This window comes from Macrobrachium rosenbergii, chromosome 51, assembly GCF_040412425.1.
Source record: "Macrobrachium rosenbergii isolate ZJJX-2024 chromosome 51, ASM4041242v1, whole genome shotgun sequence".
Classification (NCBI taxonomy): domain Eukaryota; kingdom Metazoa; phylum Arthropoda; class Malacostraca; order Decapoda; family Palaemonidae; genus Macrobrachium; species Macrobrachium rosenbergii.
Genome location: NC_089791.1, coordinates 13,498,498 through 13,519,713, shown reverse-complemented (window position 1 = coordinate 13,519,713; position 21,216 = coordinate 13,498,498). Strand labels below are relative to the sequence as shown.

The 21,216-nt window shown below is 39.6% G+C and overlaps 1 protein-coding gene across 3 annotated transcripts; it reads right to left on the bottom strand.

The window, feature by feature from the left end:
* Positions 1–1,111: 1,111 nt before the first annotated feature.
* Positions 1,112–20,490, bottom strand: LOC136833137 (dynein light chain 1, cytoplasmic). 3 transcript variants are annotated; one of them, XM_067094808.1, is made up of 4 exons: positions 19,895–19,995; positions 3,757–3,815; positions 2,797–2,908; positions 1,112–2,561 (listed from the first exon to the last, which is right to left on the bottom strand). In XM_067094808.1, exons 2-4 carry the CDS (start codon positions 3,783–3,785, stop codon positions 2,400–2,402), a joined length of 303 nt encoding a protein of 100 aa, XP_066950909.1. In that variant the 5' UTR covers positions 3,786–3,815; positions 19,895–19,995; the 3' UTR covers positions 1,112–2,399. The 3 variants fall into 3 exon arrangements, with proteins under 3 accessions (XP_066950909.1, XP_066950910.1, XP_066950911.1); XM_067094809.1 differs by lacking the exon at positions 3,757–3,815 and having other exon boundaries at positions 19,895–20,490; XM_067094810.1 differs by lacking the exons at positions 3,757–3,815; positions 19,895–19,995 and adding an exon at positions 19,449–19,820.
* Between the last annotated feature and the right edge of the window lie 726 nt (positions 20,491–21,216).

Below are 21,216 nucleotides of genomic sequence, written 5' to 3'. Positions count from 1 at the left end.
GAAAACATACAACTCAGAAAAAGCACAATTCCCTTAAGCACACAAAGAATAATCATCAAACACAAATCAGCAATGAATATGCACACAGAGCACCAACCATGTACATTAAAAGACAAAGCACAATGGGTGCTCATCCAACACAGAAATAAAGTGTCTCAAGTTAACCCTACTGTGGTTGGAAAGGCAGTGGTTAGTGTCTGCTGGCGAGACAGGGCATCCTTCTTGGCCCCATCTTCACCAAGTACCCTCCTTGTTAGTCCGTACATAGCTGGTCCAGTGCATGCACTGAAGGATACTCCACATATGAAAGTGTTTCTATCCCCATAGGAATATAAAATATAAATGAATGTCATATACCATAAATATATATACTGTAATAATAAAATGGAGAAAAATTCTTACCTTTTACACGAGCTTTCTGGAAAACACACACGGTCACAAGGAATTTCCAGTAGTGATGAAAAAATATTCGGGTGTTTACAAACCCCTTTACAGAAGAAAACTGAAACAAGTAGTATCCTTGTAATATGGCTAAAATTTATTTAAATGCATGGTTCTGAGCATCAATGAACAATAAGAAAATATGTAGTAATTTGAAGGAACCTAATGCAAAAATCTTTTCTACAATATCTACCACTTTGTGGTACCAAAGGCTCAATATTTTTTCTTGTGACTGCATCATTATACAAATCTGGATATAATTAGTAAAACAGTTACAATATTTGAAAGTACAGAGTACAGATCACCAATACAAAGGTTCTACCATAACAGTTAACAAGAACAAAATAGATTTTCTGAAATAAAGTAAATTTGACACTAATTGGAAGTAATTCCGTAATATATTCTATCAAGATGGGTATTGAGCAAAAACTTACAAATACTGCTATCATTACTAATCCCCCACAATATTGTTCCTATCAAAAATCTAACTGCGTTATCCAATCGGCAAAGCAACAAACACTAAGCCAAAATGGAACCCCCAAACAAAACTTGAAGAAAACATTTAATACAAATGGAGTTTTTTCCCATGACTTCAAACCTATTTCCCTTGGTCTCTAGCATGAGTTTTCTTAAATCTATAAGTGATTAGGATTAAAAAAAAAATTAAAAGTACACATAAATAGATTGTATTTACTTTGAACATCACAGAACACAGCAGTTGACATAACAAACATTTATGAACCAAAAACTGATTGGTTCTCATTCATAAAATAAAATATTCTTAGTTATATTGTAATAATGAAAATAAATGACTTTCATCAATAAAATGGTACTTTTGTTGTTCTGAAAAAAGTTCTGAAAACAATCTTCATTCCATTTTTAAAAATAAAAATTGTTAATTAGCTACTAAACAAGTTTCCACTAGTGAATGCTGCTGTTAAAATTCAGATTAATGCATGATCCACAACTTGTAGGGTGAGTGGACTGAAACAAGATGCAAGAAAAGATGAAATGTAAATATGGATGTCACCCCTCACTTGTGTGCTCAAAATTTTAAGGTTTGTAATCAATCAGAAGTGAGAGACTTTCACATATTGAAGCTACACTTAGTAGGGATGACTTGATAGATTATTCTGCTCCTGGACATGAAAGCTGAAAAATCCCAACAGCAAGATAAACTTGTTACCGGACAAGACGATAACTTCAGGTTGCAAGATGAATAGATATGAAACTACTAGCTAGAGACTTCTATCACAAGCAAATAGATTTTTGTTAAGTACGTAACTTGTTTCAGTATAGGCAGGATTATGCTTTTAGTTTGCACCCACAATAAGCTGCACCAAACCAAATTTTAAATGAGGTGCTTCAACAATGGACTTCAGGGATTAAGGGGGACTGGGGTAATAAATCCTACCTACTCTAAGGGGGAAGTTTAAGAGGATCCTTGATGATTCAGGATGAGAATTGTGCACAATACAATCAAATAAATTATATTCACGCTTGTCACCCGCCACAGCAGCACAGCGGGTGACCACACCAGCTTGGCTGACGCAATAAGAAAGCTTTGCAGCTCATGAAGAGGTACATTAAGATAACTGGAAATGTATTTAAAAAAAAAATGTGCCATAACCAGTTCAAAAGCAGAGTGCTGCCAGGTATGGTCCAGTGAAAGCAAATACGTCTATATTCTCAGACATTTGCTAACTTTTGCTTAGCAATAGATTACAACAAAATTACATATTTTATGTGAAACAAAGGTTGACTCTTTTGCTAGTAACCTAGCAGCACTTTACATGATTAGCAACCCCTTGGAAATGGTGGTCTAAATTCCTCCATCCCCATGGAGTAGAGGTATCTATTAGTATTTTTTTTTTCGGGGACATTCACCAGCTCCAGAAATGCACATCTAACTTGGAGAATATCCCTGGCATTGAATTGGGGAAGATGCTTAGAAGACTTTAGCCACTCTTAAATAGGAGGATTGCAACTTGTCCCAAATAGAAGTAGATGAAATGCTTTGTCTCATGGGTCACATAACTGCCAAAGTTTCGTCCTACAATGCAATGCCAAGTGGGGTTGTATTTCTTGTCAAATTCTTTCTTGATGTATGCAGCAATATCCTGGGAAAAATATACAATGAAAAAATATTTTAGCCCCAAAAGGACAAAATGGTTTCTTAAAAATGAACCTATTTTTTTTTTTTTCTATAATTTTCTCCCTGCAACTGAGAGGAAAACCTAGATTCACATTCTGAGGTCACTACTGTATATCATACTATTAACAGGCAGCACCAAACAAAATTATTACAACTAAGCAAAATCTTCCCATTCTTAAGCATAATCCTCACATTCATACCTTCTCGATGTTGAACTTCTCAATTGCCTGTGTGGCACAGTCTACAGCATCCTGCTGCATCTCCTCAGACATGTCAGCATTCTTGACAACAGCCTTGCGGTCGGACGACATCCTGTGAAATTCAAAGGTAGCAATTTACTTGCTGATTTATGTTAGTAACTAGAAAAGGAATGAAAATGTTACAATTAATTAGTACTGATTTATAAACACTAACCACAGCTGGTCACAACAAGTGGCTCAATGTCTGTCAATTGGTTTAAGAAACTAAAGAAAAATTAACTTTAAATTGCAATTAAAAATATTCTCAGTACTGTACTTAAGGAGATGACCTTATGGTGACTACCTAAGTAACAAAATTTTCAAGGGAAAAAATCTTATAGCAAAGAAATTCATTATCTCATCAATGCCTACCTACCAGATACTGTAACTATTACCACCACACAACTAGAATGTAAATATAGCACAATGCTAATCCAAACCTGGGGATCCATCAGGGTTAAGGGTCACTCATGTAAAGAAAAACTGCTGCTTTACAAAAGGGGTCACTGCCAATCATATAAAAAATCAAAACTAGAGCAGTTACAAAAAAATAGAAAATAAAATAAAATTAAAAGCATATCATAATACAAATTCAAATGGATACTCAGTAAAACCAAGGAAATGGGTTGTATTTTAAGTATAATAGACACAAGGAAACTTCAAACAAAATAATACCTTGTAGAGCATTAGTTACCAACCATGACAAACCAATCCTATTTAGCTCTTCATATCACACAGGCCTAGAAAAATGGTGGGTTTCAAAATACAAAAAATGTAACAAAAGAGAAAAAACAAAAACACCAGGGACTACTTCAATTGTCAAGAGAAATCACGCCATCACCACGCTACTGGGGAGGAGTAGTCTGGGAATAAGAATGGAAACTGGAGGGAGGTAACTTGTCCATGCAACACCTGCCCTACCTTGCTAGTAGCGACGGGCAGCAGAACATCTACATCTACCCTAATCGCTCTCTACAATGCTGCAAGTGAACCCAATTCAAGTTACTTTGAGATTTTTATTCTAAATGTATACAGTATTATGATGTTGCAAATATACCTTATACCAATGCTTAGCCCATGGATGGGCCATAACATTACCTGTAGGTATAACTAAACACTATTTCATTATTCCTATACAGAATACAATACTGTACATGATTTTATCCTTGTCTTGGGTCCACTTCAGGACAGTTTTACATATTTAGTTAAAAAGAAGCCAGAAATATAGGTCTTGTTGCCATGCTAATATACACTTTAAAAGAAAAGTATAAAATTATGAAAATAAAACAAATTTTCTATTCATAAAATATGCTGTAAAAGTGTATTTAAAAAAAAACTTATGAAGAGTATCACTTTATTCAAACATTACTGCAAGACAAAACCTTACATCTTGATTACCAGTTCGACAACAAACAACACAAACATTAATTTTTTATAACAAGTATTAAAATTAAAACTCTAAAACATGAAAAACTAATTTAAAACACATCAAGCAAAATCCCCTGATTATGAAATTCTTAATTTTAATTTTATAAAGCACGATACAGTACAGTACTAACAATACATTAAATACCTATAACAAAACTAGAAGCTGATGCTTCAGAATATTCTATACTGTCAACAGTGCTGTCAGTTTTCAGTCACTCTATCAATGATAAAATGTCACAGGAATAACAGAACCCTGTTTGTGTGTGTCGCTTTATAAAACCCAACTGCTATTCATTAGCTCTTCAAGAACCTAACTGCTATTCCATAGCTCTTTAATAACAAAGTCTTGAACTATTATTAAAGGTAGGAATAATATTTAAAATACTGGACACACCCTAAACCATGACAAACTTTATGGACATTACTACTAAGTAAGAATATCTAAGTAGCTGAGTATATTGTACAATAATTAGTAACAACATATTCCGAGTTGGTAAATAACAGGCAATCATGGTAAATTAAGAAAGACTACTTTCCAATATGAAAAGAAATATAACCTGTCATACCATTTGGCAAACCTTGACACTCATTTACAATGAAAACATTATAATATATACCACCATCACTTTAAGCAATTCCCCCTTAGGAAATTTGAGGCTGTATTCCCTTCTAAGGTAGCGGTTTTATACTTAAAAATGTGACCTGGCTATTCTTGTACATAAATCCAGCCCTGCGCAGCAAACTATGGAATAGTATTGAATTTCTTTGCAATTCTTCTTCATATCTCAAGCTTTACTGCTTCCTCTTTTTTTGTCTTCCTCCTAACCTCCTCAAATTTAAGAACGAATCCTTCAAGCAAGCCATATAAGAAAAAGTTATTGCTTTCTTTTGAAATTCTATTCCATGAGGAAAGACAAGGCACAATTTTTTTTTTTTTGTGCCCTGTATTTATGCAAATTGTTTCAAGTTCAGAAATGATTTACTGAAGCAGTTAAAAGTTAGGGCACTATACATATCATAATGGTACGGTATATACCAACTCTTACGCACCCAGTAACACACATCATTGCCCTCCAGTACCCTATGGAAATCGCACGTGACAGTCTCTCTAGTATCCCATGCCACTGTGTGGCAGCTGTTTTCATAATGTTTGGTGTGTTTTTCAATTTTTATTTATGTCACGGCTACCTCACTGTGAAAACATAGTGAAATATTTGCCACCATCCAGTTTACATCTTCATCAAGCATTTCAAGAAGAAGGGTGATGGGTCTCCCCTTCTCCTTCATCTGTACCAGCTTTATACAATTTGTGGACTGACAGCTTAATACTGATGTTGAATAAGAGAGATCTTGATGAAATTCTGAAAGGCTTCTAAAGCACTTTGGCTCCAAAAATTTAAGAAATTCTGTGCTGGCATGCTTTTAATAACCTTCACTGCTGACAATATTGCAGACAATTCTGCTTTGAAGTCAAATGCATTATGGGTAATAAACACTGCCTTGTTTCATATTTCAGCAAATACTACACCCAAGGAAGATTCTGGATCTGTCTGAATAAACTACTTAATGTGGGGCCCTTATATTCTACTATATTTATGATGTTCAAGGGTACATGGATAACTTTTGGACAGACAGTGCATGTACAGGTAATTCTTTGTGATAATTAGAGTTTGCGATGGGGTTAGAGTTCAAATGGTTTTGATGTTTACTATGTGATACGATGTGAAAATATTTTTAAATTTTGCACACGACGGGTGCAGGCAGCAGCGAACGGTGTGCGATACTTTGGCCCGAGAGACTGGGATGTGGGTAGGCCTATCTCTTGCCCTGACTTGACCTCACTCATGCTTGCTGTCTATGAAGTCAAGTTAGGTCAATGTTCATGTGTGATTTTTGTGCGTTTGACTGTATGTAAACTGTTTAAAAGTCAAATCTGTGTAATATCAGTATATCTGCCAAATGGCCAAGTGAGTCTCCTGCTGGTAGTGCGAAGAAGAGGAGGCATTCTATCACTTTAGAGCAGAAAATGAAAATTATCAATCAGCATGCTGCAGAAAAGGCAGTCAAGGTGATCGCACATGACGAAATACTAGCTGAAGAGGAATTAGTTGATGATCCTGCTGCTTTATCATCCTCCTCCTCTTCCGATTTTTAGTTATACGTTGTCATCAACAGCCTAGCACCGTTCAAGTATGCCGATGACGGACCGAATCTTGGCGAGTACCCTTGTAAAGCACACGTCTGATTCTTGTTTGAGTTATTCAATTTCTCTGATTGTACTGAATTACCATACATCAATCGGCACTGAATTTCCAGAATTATCTGATATTAATAATTATACCAAATATGCATGGAATATACTGTCTAGTGTAGGCTAGGCTAATTTCAAGTTATGATTTTTTCAAGTAAGAATGGGGTCATTGTAACGTCACCCCATCGTAACTGGGGCATATCTGTATATACGTTCACATCACTAAAGTTTTAATGAAGTGAAACATGACATTTTTATAATAAAATGAAGTTTCATTTATACTTACCCAGTAATTACATTATTTAAGCCAGATTCTCTGCCTAAACAGCCTAAATTAAAAACTTCACGGGTTAGAGCTTCAGTTTAGTGCAGGTGATCAATCTCCTTTACCAACGAGTATCGAACTACTAAAAACATTAGTCATTAAATGCTTTATGTCCATGCGCGGGGAGGAGGAGGGCTCCGGCCACGTAATTACTGGTAAGTATAAAACTTCATTTTATTAGTAAAATGTAATTTTTATATATGCAACACCAGTAATTACATTAGCTTCATTCCATTGACTGGTGGTGGGAATCATGGACAAATTCTGATCCCCAACCAATAATTCAAGTAATGATTTGAGATAATAGATAAGTTGCCAGCACTGGATACAATGCTAGTTCCTTGTTGAGTTAAGAGAGCCTGCGGTATAGAACTGCCTCGGTTGTTGCTCAACAGCCTGTAGCAGCGTGGCAGTAAAGCAGAGTGCTTCGCAAAAGTGGACACTTTGGGCGGTATTCCGATGGCTGGCGAAAGTGTAAGATAAAGTTTGCGGCAAAGGTGTACACCAATGGCCAACAAAGAATACATAATTGCCCTCTTGCCCGCGCAGTACCACATTTTAATAAAAAAGCAGATATAACTGTCCTTGCACTGAAATACAGACCATGACATTCACTGACAGTGATGGGTGCTCCAGGTAAACTGTAACCTCATTGCCTCTCCTGCGTCCTAGGCACCTTACTACAAGGTGAATAGATAGTAGAGGTCAAGTATATATTAGTTTAACTAGACCACTGAGCTTAACGGCCTCCTAAGGCTGGCTATTTGATTAGACTGATTTCACGGCTAAGAACCAATTGGTTACCTAGCAACGGGACCTACAGCTTATTGGTGAATCAGAACTACATTATTTTACGAGAAAATGAATTTCTATCACCAGAAATAAATTCCTCTAATTCTTCACTGTGACCGGAGGGTTGAATCACGGGCCCAGCACAGTGCTAGCCAAGAACAGTATTGACTGGTCCAATGAAAACCTGATAGTAAGAGAGAATCCTATACTTCCTTCTACAATGCCATGCCAGTTACTAATAATGATCTCAAGGTACTGCAAGAATCTAACACTGTTTAAACTTTCTTTGAAAGGCGGGTAGTGAAGATCGATTACACTTCCTGAAGGACAATTGTTGAATGGATGTCAGGGGCATACAGTGCCTGAGAGCTAAGGAGGCAGAAGCTGTTCCTGACATCCTTAGCCTCCCTAAAAGGAGCCAATAAAGCTCTCTACTTCTCAAGTGTCTCGGAGAAAGATGATTACAGATTGATGTCGGGGGGCACACAGTGCCTGAAAGCTAAAGAGTGAGGTTGTACTTGTTTCTAGCTTCCCACTAACAGTAGGCAATAGCTCTCCAGAAACTAAGAGTGTCCAGAAAAAACAAGTCCGTTCACAAGACAGAACCATACATTCTACTGAGGGTGCTAGGACACAAAAGGTGTGAAAAAAACCTCCTATGCTTCAATCCTGTCAGGTCATACCATTAAAACTCCAACAGGGAGTGAGTTTCAACTCTTCTCCAGAGCCAAGGATGCAGGAGATTTGGTTTAGACCACTGGAAGCTGGGCGCTGGGTGTACTCAGCTGGTACCAGGCTGTGGGAGGGGCCAGCAGACCTGGTGCCATCAGTTAACTAATTGCTGGGAGCTGGTGGGGGCCCAGCAGCTCAGAGCAGGCACTGCCAGAAGCTGGCCGGCTGTAAAAAAAAAAAAAAAAAAAAAAAAAAAAACTGCCGCGGGCTGTCCGCATACCACTTCCTGGTTGTGTGCCTGCATCCCAAAATGTTGTACACCTAGAATGTATCGCTTCAACTCCTTTCAAGTTGATAGCCATCTCTTTCTCCTGCAAAGACCACTTCCCCGGGACTTCCAGATTCTCAGGAGTGCTCCTCAACTCGGCATCCGGTAATAGGAAAAGAAGTCTGGTTGGGGCTCATCGAGCGAGCGACTTTCTCTGAAAGTCTTTCTCGGACTTCCCACCACATAGATCCTCCTTATTTCTGAGGTTATCGGAGACATGGCTGTCTGATGAACTTTCCAATCCCCCGCAAGCTCTTAAATAAAACTGGAGGTCTACATGGTCTCCCTTAGCTCCTTCGAATTGCTCCAGAGAAAGCCAACGCTCCTACAGCAGACTCAATTCACTGGCATGAGCAAGAACGGTTGATAAGAAGAGGGTCACCTCCTCTGACAGTCTTCCCACTTCTGAAGTGACGGAGAAGCTCAAAAACTCAGAGAGTTCCATCAAACTCCCAAATGAAGAATCTTTCTGAGTGGGAGTCATTTGACTTCAAATTCACAGTTAGTTTAATCCCTAGGTCAAGAGAAGTGCTTTTTACTAGTCCTTCATGCACTGATTCTTTGTGGGTGATCAAATTAGCCAATTGTCCAGATATAGCAAGATCCACTCACTCAAGCTAAATGTAGCTAACCAGCCAAAGAGCCACACTCGAGTGTAGGAATCAAGGGTTTCAAAGAGACTAAACAAAGAGTCGGGACTTGAAAGATCTGGTCCTAAAAAATGAAAACATAGGTTTCTTGAACCGGGTGAGTAAAATATTAAGAATGCCATCTGTGACCAGGGATATCTGCATTTTTCACTAATTCTATTGCTTTTGTTCAGAAGAGAGATTAATTTCTCTCGACAAGGCCGAATACTTCTCCCATTTGATAGAGTAACTGTCAATAAGACAGGAGGTCGGTCAATGCATGGATTCTCCTTGAGGGGATAGAGTATCCCTTTTAAAACTTTGACTACCCACTGATCCGCTCCTCTTTGCCCATCTCTCCCAAAGACTAAGCCTGACTTACAGGACATAGACTAAATCCTCACTTACAAGACGAAAGATCTTGAGGAAACAAAATGCTGTTTATCCAGAAAAACAGGGGGGCCGCGTGGAGTGAGAAACACCCTTCACTGTAAACGACCCACAGTTTATGCTTTCTTCCAGGACGCCATGGCATGCGTGGACGCTACTTCATGGGTCCATCTCTGACGGCTCTATCAGCGCAAAGGAGTGAAATTCTCCAGGCTGCACCAGCACACAAGGGAAGGGAGATTCTTGAAGCTTCTTGGTGACTGCTCCGAACACCAGTCAGAGAAACTGACACTCAAGGCCTTAAAATACTATTCAACAGGTGATCCATCTCCGAGCTGAAAAGAACGTTTTCAATTCGGGCGATCTCGATCCCAGTCAATGAGCAGAAAAGTCACTGGAGAGGCAGGCACTCCCGGAAGAAGCCTCTCCCATTGCATACGTCTGACAATTTCATGAGAGATGGTGAAACACCAATACAGACCCTTCCTTGATCTCTCTTGTCAGAAAGCCATTCCTCTACTTGGCGAAGAGCTTTCTTTGAAGATTTAGAAAGAACCATCTCAGGAAGACTAGTTGAATTCATAGGCTGATAGCTCATCATGTAAGACGAGCCTGGAAAAGAAGGAGAGGACGTAGTGAAAAAACCCGGGAACTGCTGAAGAAGGCACTTAAGGAGTGCCGCATACTGTGTAGAAGACGTATCCTACTCCTCTTCTTCCTCAACAGAAGAAATCGGAGATGTCATCAAATCTGATCTAGAGGCAGTCTGCACTGCAGGTTTCTGTAAAAGGTGAAGGATATCATCCAGTTGTTTGTTGCAAAGGTTCAAGTGCTGGGTCCAAAGTAGAAGGCTTATCAGAAGCTGCAGGGCGCTCAGATGAAAGAGAATGTCCGACCCTCTTAGGGTGCCTGACTGATCCAGCAGGCTGTATTTAGGTCGTGCATCAGGGCGCTGTCCGCACAGGCGCCTGGCTGCTACAGGCGCCTGGCTGCTGGGACACTTGTCTGCTTCAAGGCGCTCAACATGATGTCTCATCGAAACAGGATGTTCCTGAGAAACAGGGAGCTTGACATGAAACTCTGGAGCTCTCGCCTGAGAGGTGTGAGAGCTAGAACCTGCAAGCTGGCGCTGAGAGAGGAGAAAAAATGCTCTGGAGTGTCCCACTTGCTGCATGAAGTTGATGATAGGAAGGTGGGCTCCTCATTCCTCTCTTGTGGGGAGATGTGGGGACTGATCTTTACCCGAAAAAGTGTCTGGTGGGCAAGAATCCTGAAAATGATCAAGACGGCATTCTACGAGGCAATGCCTCTTCAGAACTTGTGGCCGATGCACTTCGAGACGCTTTCCAGTGGCTGTCCCTTATTCGCAACCTGATATGCAACAGGTTAGACTGGGGAGATGACTGCCGTTCAGGCACCCCACTGACCTCCCTTGGGCTTTATGCACTGCCTCCCAGGTAGAGGAGGGTATGGCAGTGACCTGTGCCTAGGAGAATCAGCCAATGCACTTCCGAGAGGCCTTTCCAGTGGCTGTCTCTAGTCACAACCTGAGATGCAACAGGTTGGACTGAGGAGACAAATGCCTGTGGGCAGACCCCACGGACCTCCCTTTGGCTATCTGTATGCCTCCTCCCATTTAGAGGGAGTATGCAGTGACCTGCGCCTAGGAGAGAATCAGCTGGGCGAGCAGCCGCCCTTCCACTGCCCCACATCCAGAAAGACGCTTTCAGGCTGCCTGTTGATACCTGGGACCAGCAACAGCCCAACTGAGGGGGCGAATACCTAGAGTGTAACCCCTGACCTCCCTTTGGACTTCCAGTATGTCTCCTCCTGGTGTATGGGAGTTGACAGGGACCTTTGTCTAAGAAATGAAGGACTAGTAGACACTCCTCCACTGCACACATATTCACTATCATAAGGTTTACACTGTTAACCTAAAACAAGACTGGCAATGGCATGAGAAGGAAGTGAGGGAGCAGGCGGGGCAAGTGGATAAAATGGGCGGAAGGTTAGCAGTGGGACAGAGATGACTTAGATGGTGCCAGGGTACCAGCAACTGGCAGCGCCTGAGAGCAAACCGAGGCGCCAGAGAGTGGAGCCCCGGCGCCCCGGCAAGCGGCGCCTGAAGCCTGATAGTGGCGCCAGCACCCAGCTGGTGCTGGAGCGATTCTGCACTTGGCGGTCAGGGCAATGCTTCGAGCAGGTGCCGTGCTCTGCAGTTGGCGGTTGCGAGCCAGCAGCTCGAGCAGGCCCGAGCATTCTGCAGTTGGCGGCCATCGCAGCCAATAGTCGAGCAGGCGCCCGAGCATTCTGCAGGTGGCGCCATCGAGCCAATGCATTCGAGCAGGCTCGAGCATTCTGCAGTTGGCGGCCATCCCGAGCCAGTAGCTCGGGCAGGCTCGAGCATTCTGCAGTTGGCAGCCATCGAGCCGGTGGCTTCGAGCAGGTGCCGAGCATCCTGGCAGTTGGAGCAGGAGGAGCTCACTTGGGCGCTAGGGGGAGCTAAAAATGTAACTTCACGATTCCTGCCATCCTCGGAAAATTAAGTCGCCAAAACAATGTGCACAATTCTCTCCCACTGTATTCCTGCCCTTACACTTTTTCAGTTCTCAGCAAAGGAAAGTGTAATAACATGTTCAGTTAATTTTTTAAGAACAAATTTATGAAGTACACAGAATACTGGCTATACTGATATCTCACTTCCTTTAACATACATATCTCAATACTCATCAAACATTATCTGAAACTCGCTGGTGCATTTCATTCTCAAAAAATCAGTCCGGAGCGAATACAAGGTTACGTTTATTACTACGTCTCAATTCCTGTCACACGTTTGAGATTTACAGTTATGCCTTTCAAAAACGAAAATATTGGTTGGGTAGATAACGCAACATTAATATTTTACGCTAAAGAATATATATATATCTTAGTTTAACCAGACCACTGAGCTGATTAACAGCTCTCCTAGGGCTGGCCCGAAGGAGAGGCAGTGAACGCAATACTCTAACTTTCTTTGCAAAGGATATTTAGTTAGGTAGCAAACACATTATACACTATTCAAGACGAAGTACACACAGTATCATCATACATACATGTCTCACACTCTAATTAAAGCGAAATCGTCGTTTAATCCATGCTGTTTGATAGTTAAACAACTGACTATGAGTTACTACTGCTGTGGAATATGACAAATTAAACAAAAAACAATAAAAACTGTCCTGAATGCTGTAGTTTGAAGGTCCCCTAAATCGGCGATAAGAAACATCACCAAAATCAGGTCCATAATCGCAAAATTAAGAACAAACCTGACAGCTCTGTGTTGACTTCGGCGTCGGCAGAAACGTAATGACAAATGTTTGCTGAGTATAGTTCCTGATACTCGTTAGTGGCTGAACCAGTCACCTGCACTACCTCAGCCGTTAACCTGCGGTTTTTAACTTAGGCTGCCGAGGCAAGAGAAACTCTAGCTAATGTAATTACTGGGTAAGTTGCATATATAAAATTTTTTTTTAAATATGTAGATCAGCAAAGGAAACTTTATTTTTGAGACCATGCTGATTATATAGCAGGCACACTTCAGGAACAATTTTAAAAAGTAATGCTATAAATGATCTTGAATTGCTATAAATGCCAAGAAGGCCGTTTTTTTATACTGCACAATACTGTAGGCCTCTGCAATACCAGCAGTTTCATGGAATATATTTCTTCTTGGGAGCATAATGCATAATATGATTGCTTAAGTCAATGAATTTAAGTTCAGTGTTATTTACCATCAACTGATTGTTTCTTTTACCTTTTCTGGAAAATTTTTTATCTGTCAAAAAGCATTTGCACAATAAATTATAATAAATATGGCCTCAGCAAACATTTCAAGCTCTACATTGATAGAATTCTGTACATTCTAGACTACCCTCATTTTGATATTTTAATTGATTTTAATCCTAACTTTTTCTAGATACGTAAAACTTCTTTCTATACAAAGTTTAAAACTGATTCCTTGAAAACTCTAGCCAAATTTATCAACCCTCTTTTTGAAAATGAAATTTCCATCAGCTATTTATTGCCTCACCAACCAATTTGCACATACAGCAAACTACCTGAATTTTATTACATCTGCTGTATAGCACATTGCATGAGCAGTGTTGATTACATAACCTGACTCATGTTTTTCCAAAGGTTAATATTAAAAACAATTGGTCTCTTTGGCTTAATTATGAGACATTTCTATGCATATTCCTTTTCCATTTTGTCCTCTATAATTAAAAATATAATTTATGCCCCCCCAGATTATAAAGATCAAAAGGTAGCAGTGCTGGAGAAATTTTCTTTGACTAATTCCCACATTTATGAATCCTTTCAACAACTAAGGAAAATACTTAGGAGGAAAAACCCCACAGACATAGTGAACTTCTGCAAGTTATTGGAGACTATTCTAGTAGTGTTTAATTTAAATCTACCTAGTGTCCAAGACGATTTTGAGGAAGGTACACGTTCCTGCAGTTTACCAAGTGATTACTGAAGCACTATTCCTACTGTCAAACAGCCAAGATATATTCTGGCTCAAAAATCCCAATGAGTTAAATCAGCATAGCATGCGTAACAAGGAACCCCTAAGGACTATAAGTGGAAAAACAGTGATTCTGAACAGGATTTAAGTTTAGTGTAAATGACTATTAGGGCATTATTAGAAGATAACTGAAATATTTGCAATGTGTACCTCCCAATGTGAAATACTCTGGAAATTTTGATCCACACTTTTGATGCTCACCAAGAAAGTGGTACTAATTCTCAGCTGACCCTGTTATATAGTGGCATTAATAAGGTCAAAAGAAGAAGAAGGAAGTGGTACTAAAAAAAAAAAAAAAGTTTGCTTTATAATTGCTTCAAAAGGTGAAAAACAAAGGATGTCTAATACTCAACATGAATCTTTCTTCAATAAACAACTGTTCCAATACAGTACTTTGTACTATGTGACTGATGAGCACCATCAAGCTACCATTAGTACTGGATCAAGTACAGTATATCTACCAGTGCTGTACAAAGCAAAACAAAAGGAAAATGCACGAGAAACTGACTTGTGAAAGCTTACCTATTAAAAAAAAAGAATAAACTTCCATGACAAAAATGGCAACCTTACTCAGCAGGTAATGAAAAAGAATTTTCCTTTTCCAGTTCCTGAGAAATCTTGCTTTAGAAGACAAGGATACTTTTATTGACTGGCCCTTATGGCAAGTGGTAATTTCAACTGTAGTGGACTTACTTTCTCTAATCATACTCCATTACATTTCAAGAAAATGCCAAGCTCACCTTGACATCTTGCCCACAACATTGCAGACTATACCTTACCTTTGCTTTACTTTTCTGTCTCACTCAGTAAGGCTAACATTGATAGAAGGCATGAGAAACTTAAAACAGAATGCTTTTCTTTTATAAATAAACCTGGTGTTTCTCACTTAAAACTTACGACCTTTCTTCTCGTCATTCTTGCCATCTTATAAATACTTATAAAACACCTCCCAATTCAACTTCTTGTTACTGAACAACAGTCTAAAATACTGTACAGTACAACTTAATTACTATTTGCAGTTTAGCAATGCAAGACAAAATGGTAAAGTCAATGCAATGCAGCTGGGAAGAGCGGGCAAGCTATGGTAGTATGTCTTTAACTTAATTCATCTTGCATATGGACTTGTACACCAATCAGTTTAAATACAAGAACAATGATGATGTAAAAAATTCAGTCAGTTTCTCCTACGTAAAAGACTCAGTTTCCAAGGTACAACCAGAAATCTAAACTATCAATCAATCTATAATATAACGAGATGAGTGCTATGAGAATTTTAGTACAAGTCCCTTAAGACTTTTACAAATTTAAATTTTCCTTAATTGGTTATGAAAATGCTCATATTTACTTGCATAGTTACTGCATTTTCTATTTTACATATAAATAATCAAATACGGTCCCATCCCAGTTTCACATTTGTTAAAATATACCCTTAGGACTCTGCAACCCTCACATTCTTGTTTTATATTAAAAGGACTCGGGCACAGCTCTAAAAAAAAAAAGTGTCGAAATTTCGAATAAAGCCCAAATGAAGTTTGCTCCATTTCATATTAAGAGAATGAAAAATCTGGCTTACTGACACATTAGGTCAGAAACCTCATGGTAACTAAAGAAAACTGCAAGGCTGTTCACTCTTAAATTGCTGCACAGGATATACTAAAATTATGGCAAAACTGTATGGAACTAAAGCTACTTAGCACAATAATAATACACTGAAAATGCCATTTTCTTACAAATTTCAATATACTGTATTTCTTGACACAAAATTTGGAATTCATTACACACTACCTGGGAGTAACTGTTGCTTGCTGCAAACATCACACTTGCTTAGTCTAATTTCACTGGCCAAAGTCTTTGGACCCTCACCTAATTGATTTACACCCTCAAAAATGCATTCAATCAAACTACTGCACATGCCTATTCCCCACCCATAGCATGGAGTCTTGACCCATCAAGCACAACTGTAAAGTCAAGGTGGTGTACACTTAAAGCCAGGGAGGGTATAGCCTAGTCTTTCAAGATAGTAGACGTTACCTAGGCAGAGGGGGCTATTTGTGTGTCTATTTGCAAGTACGTGCATATAGCAAGAAATGCCCAACCAAAGGTGACTATGATTCATATACGCTAAACAAAAAAAAATTAACAAAATGAAAAGTATAATCACTCACACACACACACACATCGAGAGAGAGAGAGAGAGAGAGAGAGAGAGAGAGAGAGAGAGAGAGAGAGAGAGAGAGAGAGAGAGAGAGAGAGAGAGAGAGAGAGAGAGAGACTTATATCCTGGAACATACTTTTTCCTTACTGGGTGTGAGTAAGTGAATATTAAGTCGTGTATCTGTTAATAAAGTATGAATTCCATGTTCCAAGTCTTTCACTGATGTTATCAATTTGTTCCACTAACTCCTTGGGCACTATTTGGAAGTCTTAGGTATTGTAATGCATGAAGAAAGTTTTAGGTGGTTGTAACATATGGACAACACAGCATTTCTGTTTAATAATTTATGACATAACACTGTAGTTAGGAAACTCTTTAGCCAATGAGAACTTCATTTTTCCTAATGAAGTCCCTCACTCTGATAAATGCCTTCCTATAACCAAGTTTCACCAGGACACACAAAATGTGTGCCTTGAAATCATACCTCCAAAAGTTACGGATCATACTGTGTACAATGCTTAGGGTCCCCCCTCGTCACTTTGGACCTGGTGTGCAAGGCTGTGTCAAGATGCATTCCTATATTTAATGTTCCACGATTTATTGTGGGGTCTAAGGGGTGGGAGTGGGGTTACAGCCTAGATTAGGTTAGCCTGGCAAAATAAGGTTAGGATGCCTCCAAGTTATTGGGTGAGTTACTTCTTCATGTGTACATAATCTATATGGATTAGCCCTACAGATATGAACAATGTTGTTTTCCAACTACTTAGCCTATCTCATGACTTATGCAATTTAAGCAATTACTGATGGTTCATTTTTTTTTGCCCAAACCATAAATATACCAATTTCTCAATAGACTCCCTCCATAACTGATATTTTATAAGGGGGACTTGGGAAAAAAGAATGGTTTTTATTAACAATAACTGGCAGAAATAATTAAAACAACAAAAGCACTCTAAAAAATATGGCTCAAGTATTAGGCATGAAAATAAAAGTACGCAAATGCACTTACAGTATGTAATTAAAAACTCATTTCCCACTGTAGTCTCCATAACTGTTTGATGATGAGCAGGGTTACATGCTAGTACACATCCTTACTATATATATGTAGGTGCTCTTCCCACAGTCATATGAGCCCAGCCCAGATAGGCCTAGTAGTTTCGCACTGACTTTGCCCCACCCATTTATTTTCATCATAAATCCCTGATTTAAGATCACAGACCATGTATAATTGATGAATAAATTAATTGATGAATAAATTTCTGAATTAATAAACATTAACAAAACTTATTAAGTACCTATACACAGTACAAAAAAAAAAAATAACATCAGCCTAAGGAAAATAAGTTAAATACCTGCACTAACATCACAATACTTCATAAATAAATAAGGATGGATTCTATTGGGAAATTGGTGTGTTTAAGGTTGAAGAAAAAAAAAAAAAAGTGGCTGAATGAAGAGTAGGGGTCAGTGCTACTGTACGCTGAGTAAGCATTTCAGGGGAAATAAATGTAACCACACTCACCTTTACCTAACCAAACCTGGTGAAAGGGGGAAGGGCTGGACCCCAAGTAATGTGTGACCCGGTACTCTGCACTGTTCACATTCATAGGCCTAATCCATAAAGATTATATAGAACATAGTTGTTACCCTATAACAATCCTGCAAACAGGCCAGGTCTATTTACTCTTTGTTAAATTGTGCATAACTTTTTCAACCACTCAATTTCTTCAAAAACTTATTACACTTTATTTCTTTCTTATACTAAGAGGTATAAGAGGCTGCACAACTGAGATGCTACTTTTGATTAGGGTGAAATGTGAATTACTCTGACACTAAATACATCCCAGTTTGATAGCTAATTGCTTGCGTGAAATACTTCCATCCTTACTTGTAACCTAATCTGGCAGTTCCCGCTTGCAAACACTCTGAACATAAATGAACTGGTCAGCAAAAGAAATTAACTAGGCCTACTGGATTGGGATTGGAATATACAATTTAGCCTAGGTCAAAGGCCAAGTGCTGGGACCTATCAAGTCATTCAGCGCTGAAAATACTGCCGAAACAATTCTTGGGTGAGGTTGGAAAGTAAGAGGGAAGAAAGAGAATATGAATAGAGGTATATTAATGGAACGAAAGGGGTTGCTGATAGGGACTGAAGAGAGACTGCAAAGAACCCCGAGTAATGCCTACAGTGCACAAATGAGGTGCACTGATGGTACTAGCCCCTAAAGCAGAACATTAACAATTAAATATAGCTACACTCACTACTAAAATATATTTTTGCCTTTTGGGCCATGTATATATTTTGTATCATAAATAGGGAATCCAAGACTAAAACAAATAGGGTAAGAACACCTCCGGGGTGAGGTAATTCAACCTGCACAGTGAGGTCACTCAAATGGGTGGGGCAAGATCACTAGCTAGGCTACTCCAAGTGCAATTTTTTGGCAATCACCTCCACTAACGTAACTCTGGCCAGCATTACCTAGGTGTTTTACATTTTTTGCATGAACAATTGAACAGCACACACTAAATTCAACCTGGGTCTACTCAGCCTATATTCATTTTGACAGGAGCTTAGCACATCAACACTGGCCAAGATTTGGCAAATAAAAAATTGTCTACCTAAAAACTTAAAACCAGCCTTGTAATGAAATACGGTTGGTCTAATCTTAGAATAACCACGCCTGGCCAAAACTACAATTTAGGTTTGGCTATAGCCAAGAATGATTAAATTTTGGAAGGAAATCGCTATTGAGACCTACTTCTACGACTAGGCCTAAAACAGATTACCTGACCAAAGCTAAGTAGGTTAGTGTTCATCGTAATAGCCTAGGCTAGGATAAGATAATAAATCACGGTAATATACACGTAATATACACACAACTAGTAATAGGTGAAACAAACTTTGAGTATCCCAGGTCATAATCAGCGGTTGCTTACATAAAGCTCAAGCGAGTAGGCCTACGTAGGTGAAAAAATTCGGACAACCTACGAAAACCCAAAAGCTAGCATGGCCTATCCCCGGCCGTGGAGAGTATTTATTATAAATTATGGCAAATGCTAAGCTACCTACTCTAACAGCTATGGTCATCACCAACAATGAGTGACACTTGTCTGGGAGTTAGCTTAGGATACGGCAGCTTAGCTTTCCTCGATGGATCGAGCGATTTCCGTGGCCGGAATGCGGTGGTCCGGTCCTTGTTATTCGGAAATGATCAGTCAAGACTAATTTGATCTCCGAGTTTGATGACCGATAAAACTATCAAAGCCCGATAAAAAGCGCTAATCAATGAGACCTGGCAGGAGGTCAGACAGATAACCTCTACGGCCGAGCGGCATTTTAGTTCTAGCCCAGGTTATCCTCCCTCCTTTCTTGTCCCACGAGTGGCCCAAATGCAGACGACGCGTCAAGTATTCTATAATTCGACGAAATTTAAGCTTGGAAACACTACATAATACATCATTGTACCTTCTCCTTTAGTTAAGAGAACCACACACGAGCAGGAAACTTCATTTTACCTGGCGAGAGTGTGACGAAGAGGTAGCAGAAGGCGACGGAGACGGAGGAGCGGCTGTAACTACCAATTACACCAGTGTCTACCTCACTGCCGCCTTGGGCCCTCCCAGCACCCTCATTGGTTCAGCCCCCGCGTCTTCTGGCCGCGTCTTCTGGCAGACCAGAATTCCCTGCTACGCGTGGCGGACCATTCAAAATCTCACGTCTTGATACCGCCTGACAGCCGCTAGAACATGACTATGTTTTCCCGCTTAATGTCACGTCTGTACAAGGAGAGGTAGTATCTGATGATAGTGAAACTGTGAAAATACATTAATAAATACTTTAGAAATGCCGTCTTTCAGAATCTCACGAACACTCAAAAGCAGAATATCGGCAGGCTGCAGAACCTACACTGAGAGCATAAAATCAATTTTACTGAAATTGTTCCACCTGGGATCTAGTACGAAGGAGATAGCAACCTAAAACACCAAGGAAGACTAACAGTGCGATGCACAACATAACAGAAATCTGGTGTTACGTTTCATCACAATAAAGCAACAATAACTAATGCACTAGCGAAAGTAAGGCTCGATGCACGATGCACAGCCTGAGAAAGAACAATAGCTTATTAAGACCTCTTTATAAGCCACTTAGAAGCCAATTCCTAGTTGTGTTCTTTGAGCTGAAGCTCATTACATCAATTCCGGCTCCTGTTTTAATTGTGTACGTGTGATTATCTGTCACCTTGTTGCATAACGCGAGAGAGAGAGAGAGAGAGAGAGAGAGAGAGAGAGAGAGAGAGAGAGAGAGAGAGAGAGAGAGAACGTCATTATGAGCACTTGTTATGGAAAAAGGATTGAATCGGGCAGTTCGTGCTCGTCATTTCATGTAAAAGTGGAATAATTCAGATTGTTGAATGAGGTATTTAGTTCTTCTGGTGCAAAGAAACAGTCTCGTCCTACGTTTCCTCTGTAAGCAGGAACAATTAAATTAAAGTCATGGAATGACGGAATCTTTTATCACCACGGCTATACAGTGTGATTGCATGCTTACTAATGTCACACTGAAATCGTAACAAACACGTTCAATAACGTCCATATATGAGGGAAAATGACTGTTTCCACTCTCCCATAATTAATATCTGTGCTGTTATGACGCACACTGAGATTAAATGTGCTTTGACAGGCAGCAACTACTTTTAGCAACTGACTGATTGACGGTTATCTGGCGTCAAACTACCAGGGTTATTAACGCTGACAGTTCTAGCGAAGGTGTTATTCCTTCTCACTGGCAGACCAACAATAAATCTAGAAGCTCTATTGAAGGCTCGCCTTCTTGTCTT

What these genes read in the sequence shown, in the direction of transcription:
- LOC136833137 (XM_067094808.1), bottom strand. Translation starts at nt 3,785, where the DNA reads ATGTTCTGCTGCCCGTCGCTACTAGCAAG. An exon ending in TGCCCGTCGCTACTAGCAAG is followed by an intron (nt 2,909 to 3,756) that starts GTAGGGCAGGTG and finishes TGAATTTCACAG; the next exon opens with GATGTCGTCCGACCGCAAGG. An exon ending in AGAAGTTCAACATCGAGAAG is followed by an intron (nt 2,562 to 2,796) that starts GTATGAATGTGA and finishes TATTTTTCCCAG; the next exon opens with GATATTGCTGCATACATCAA.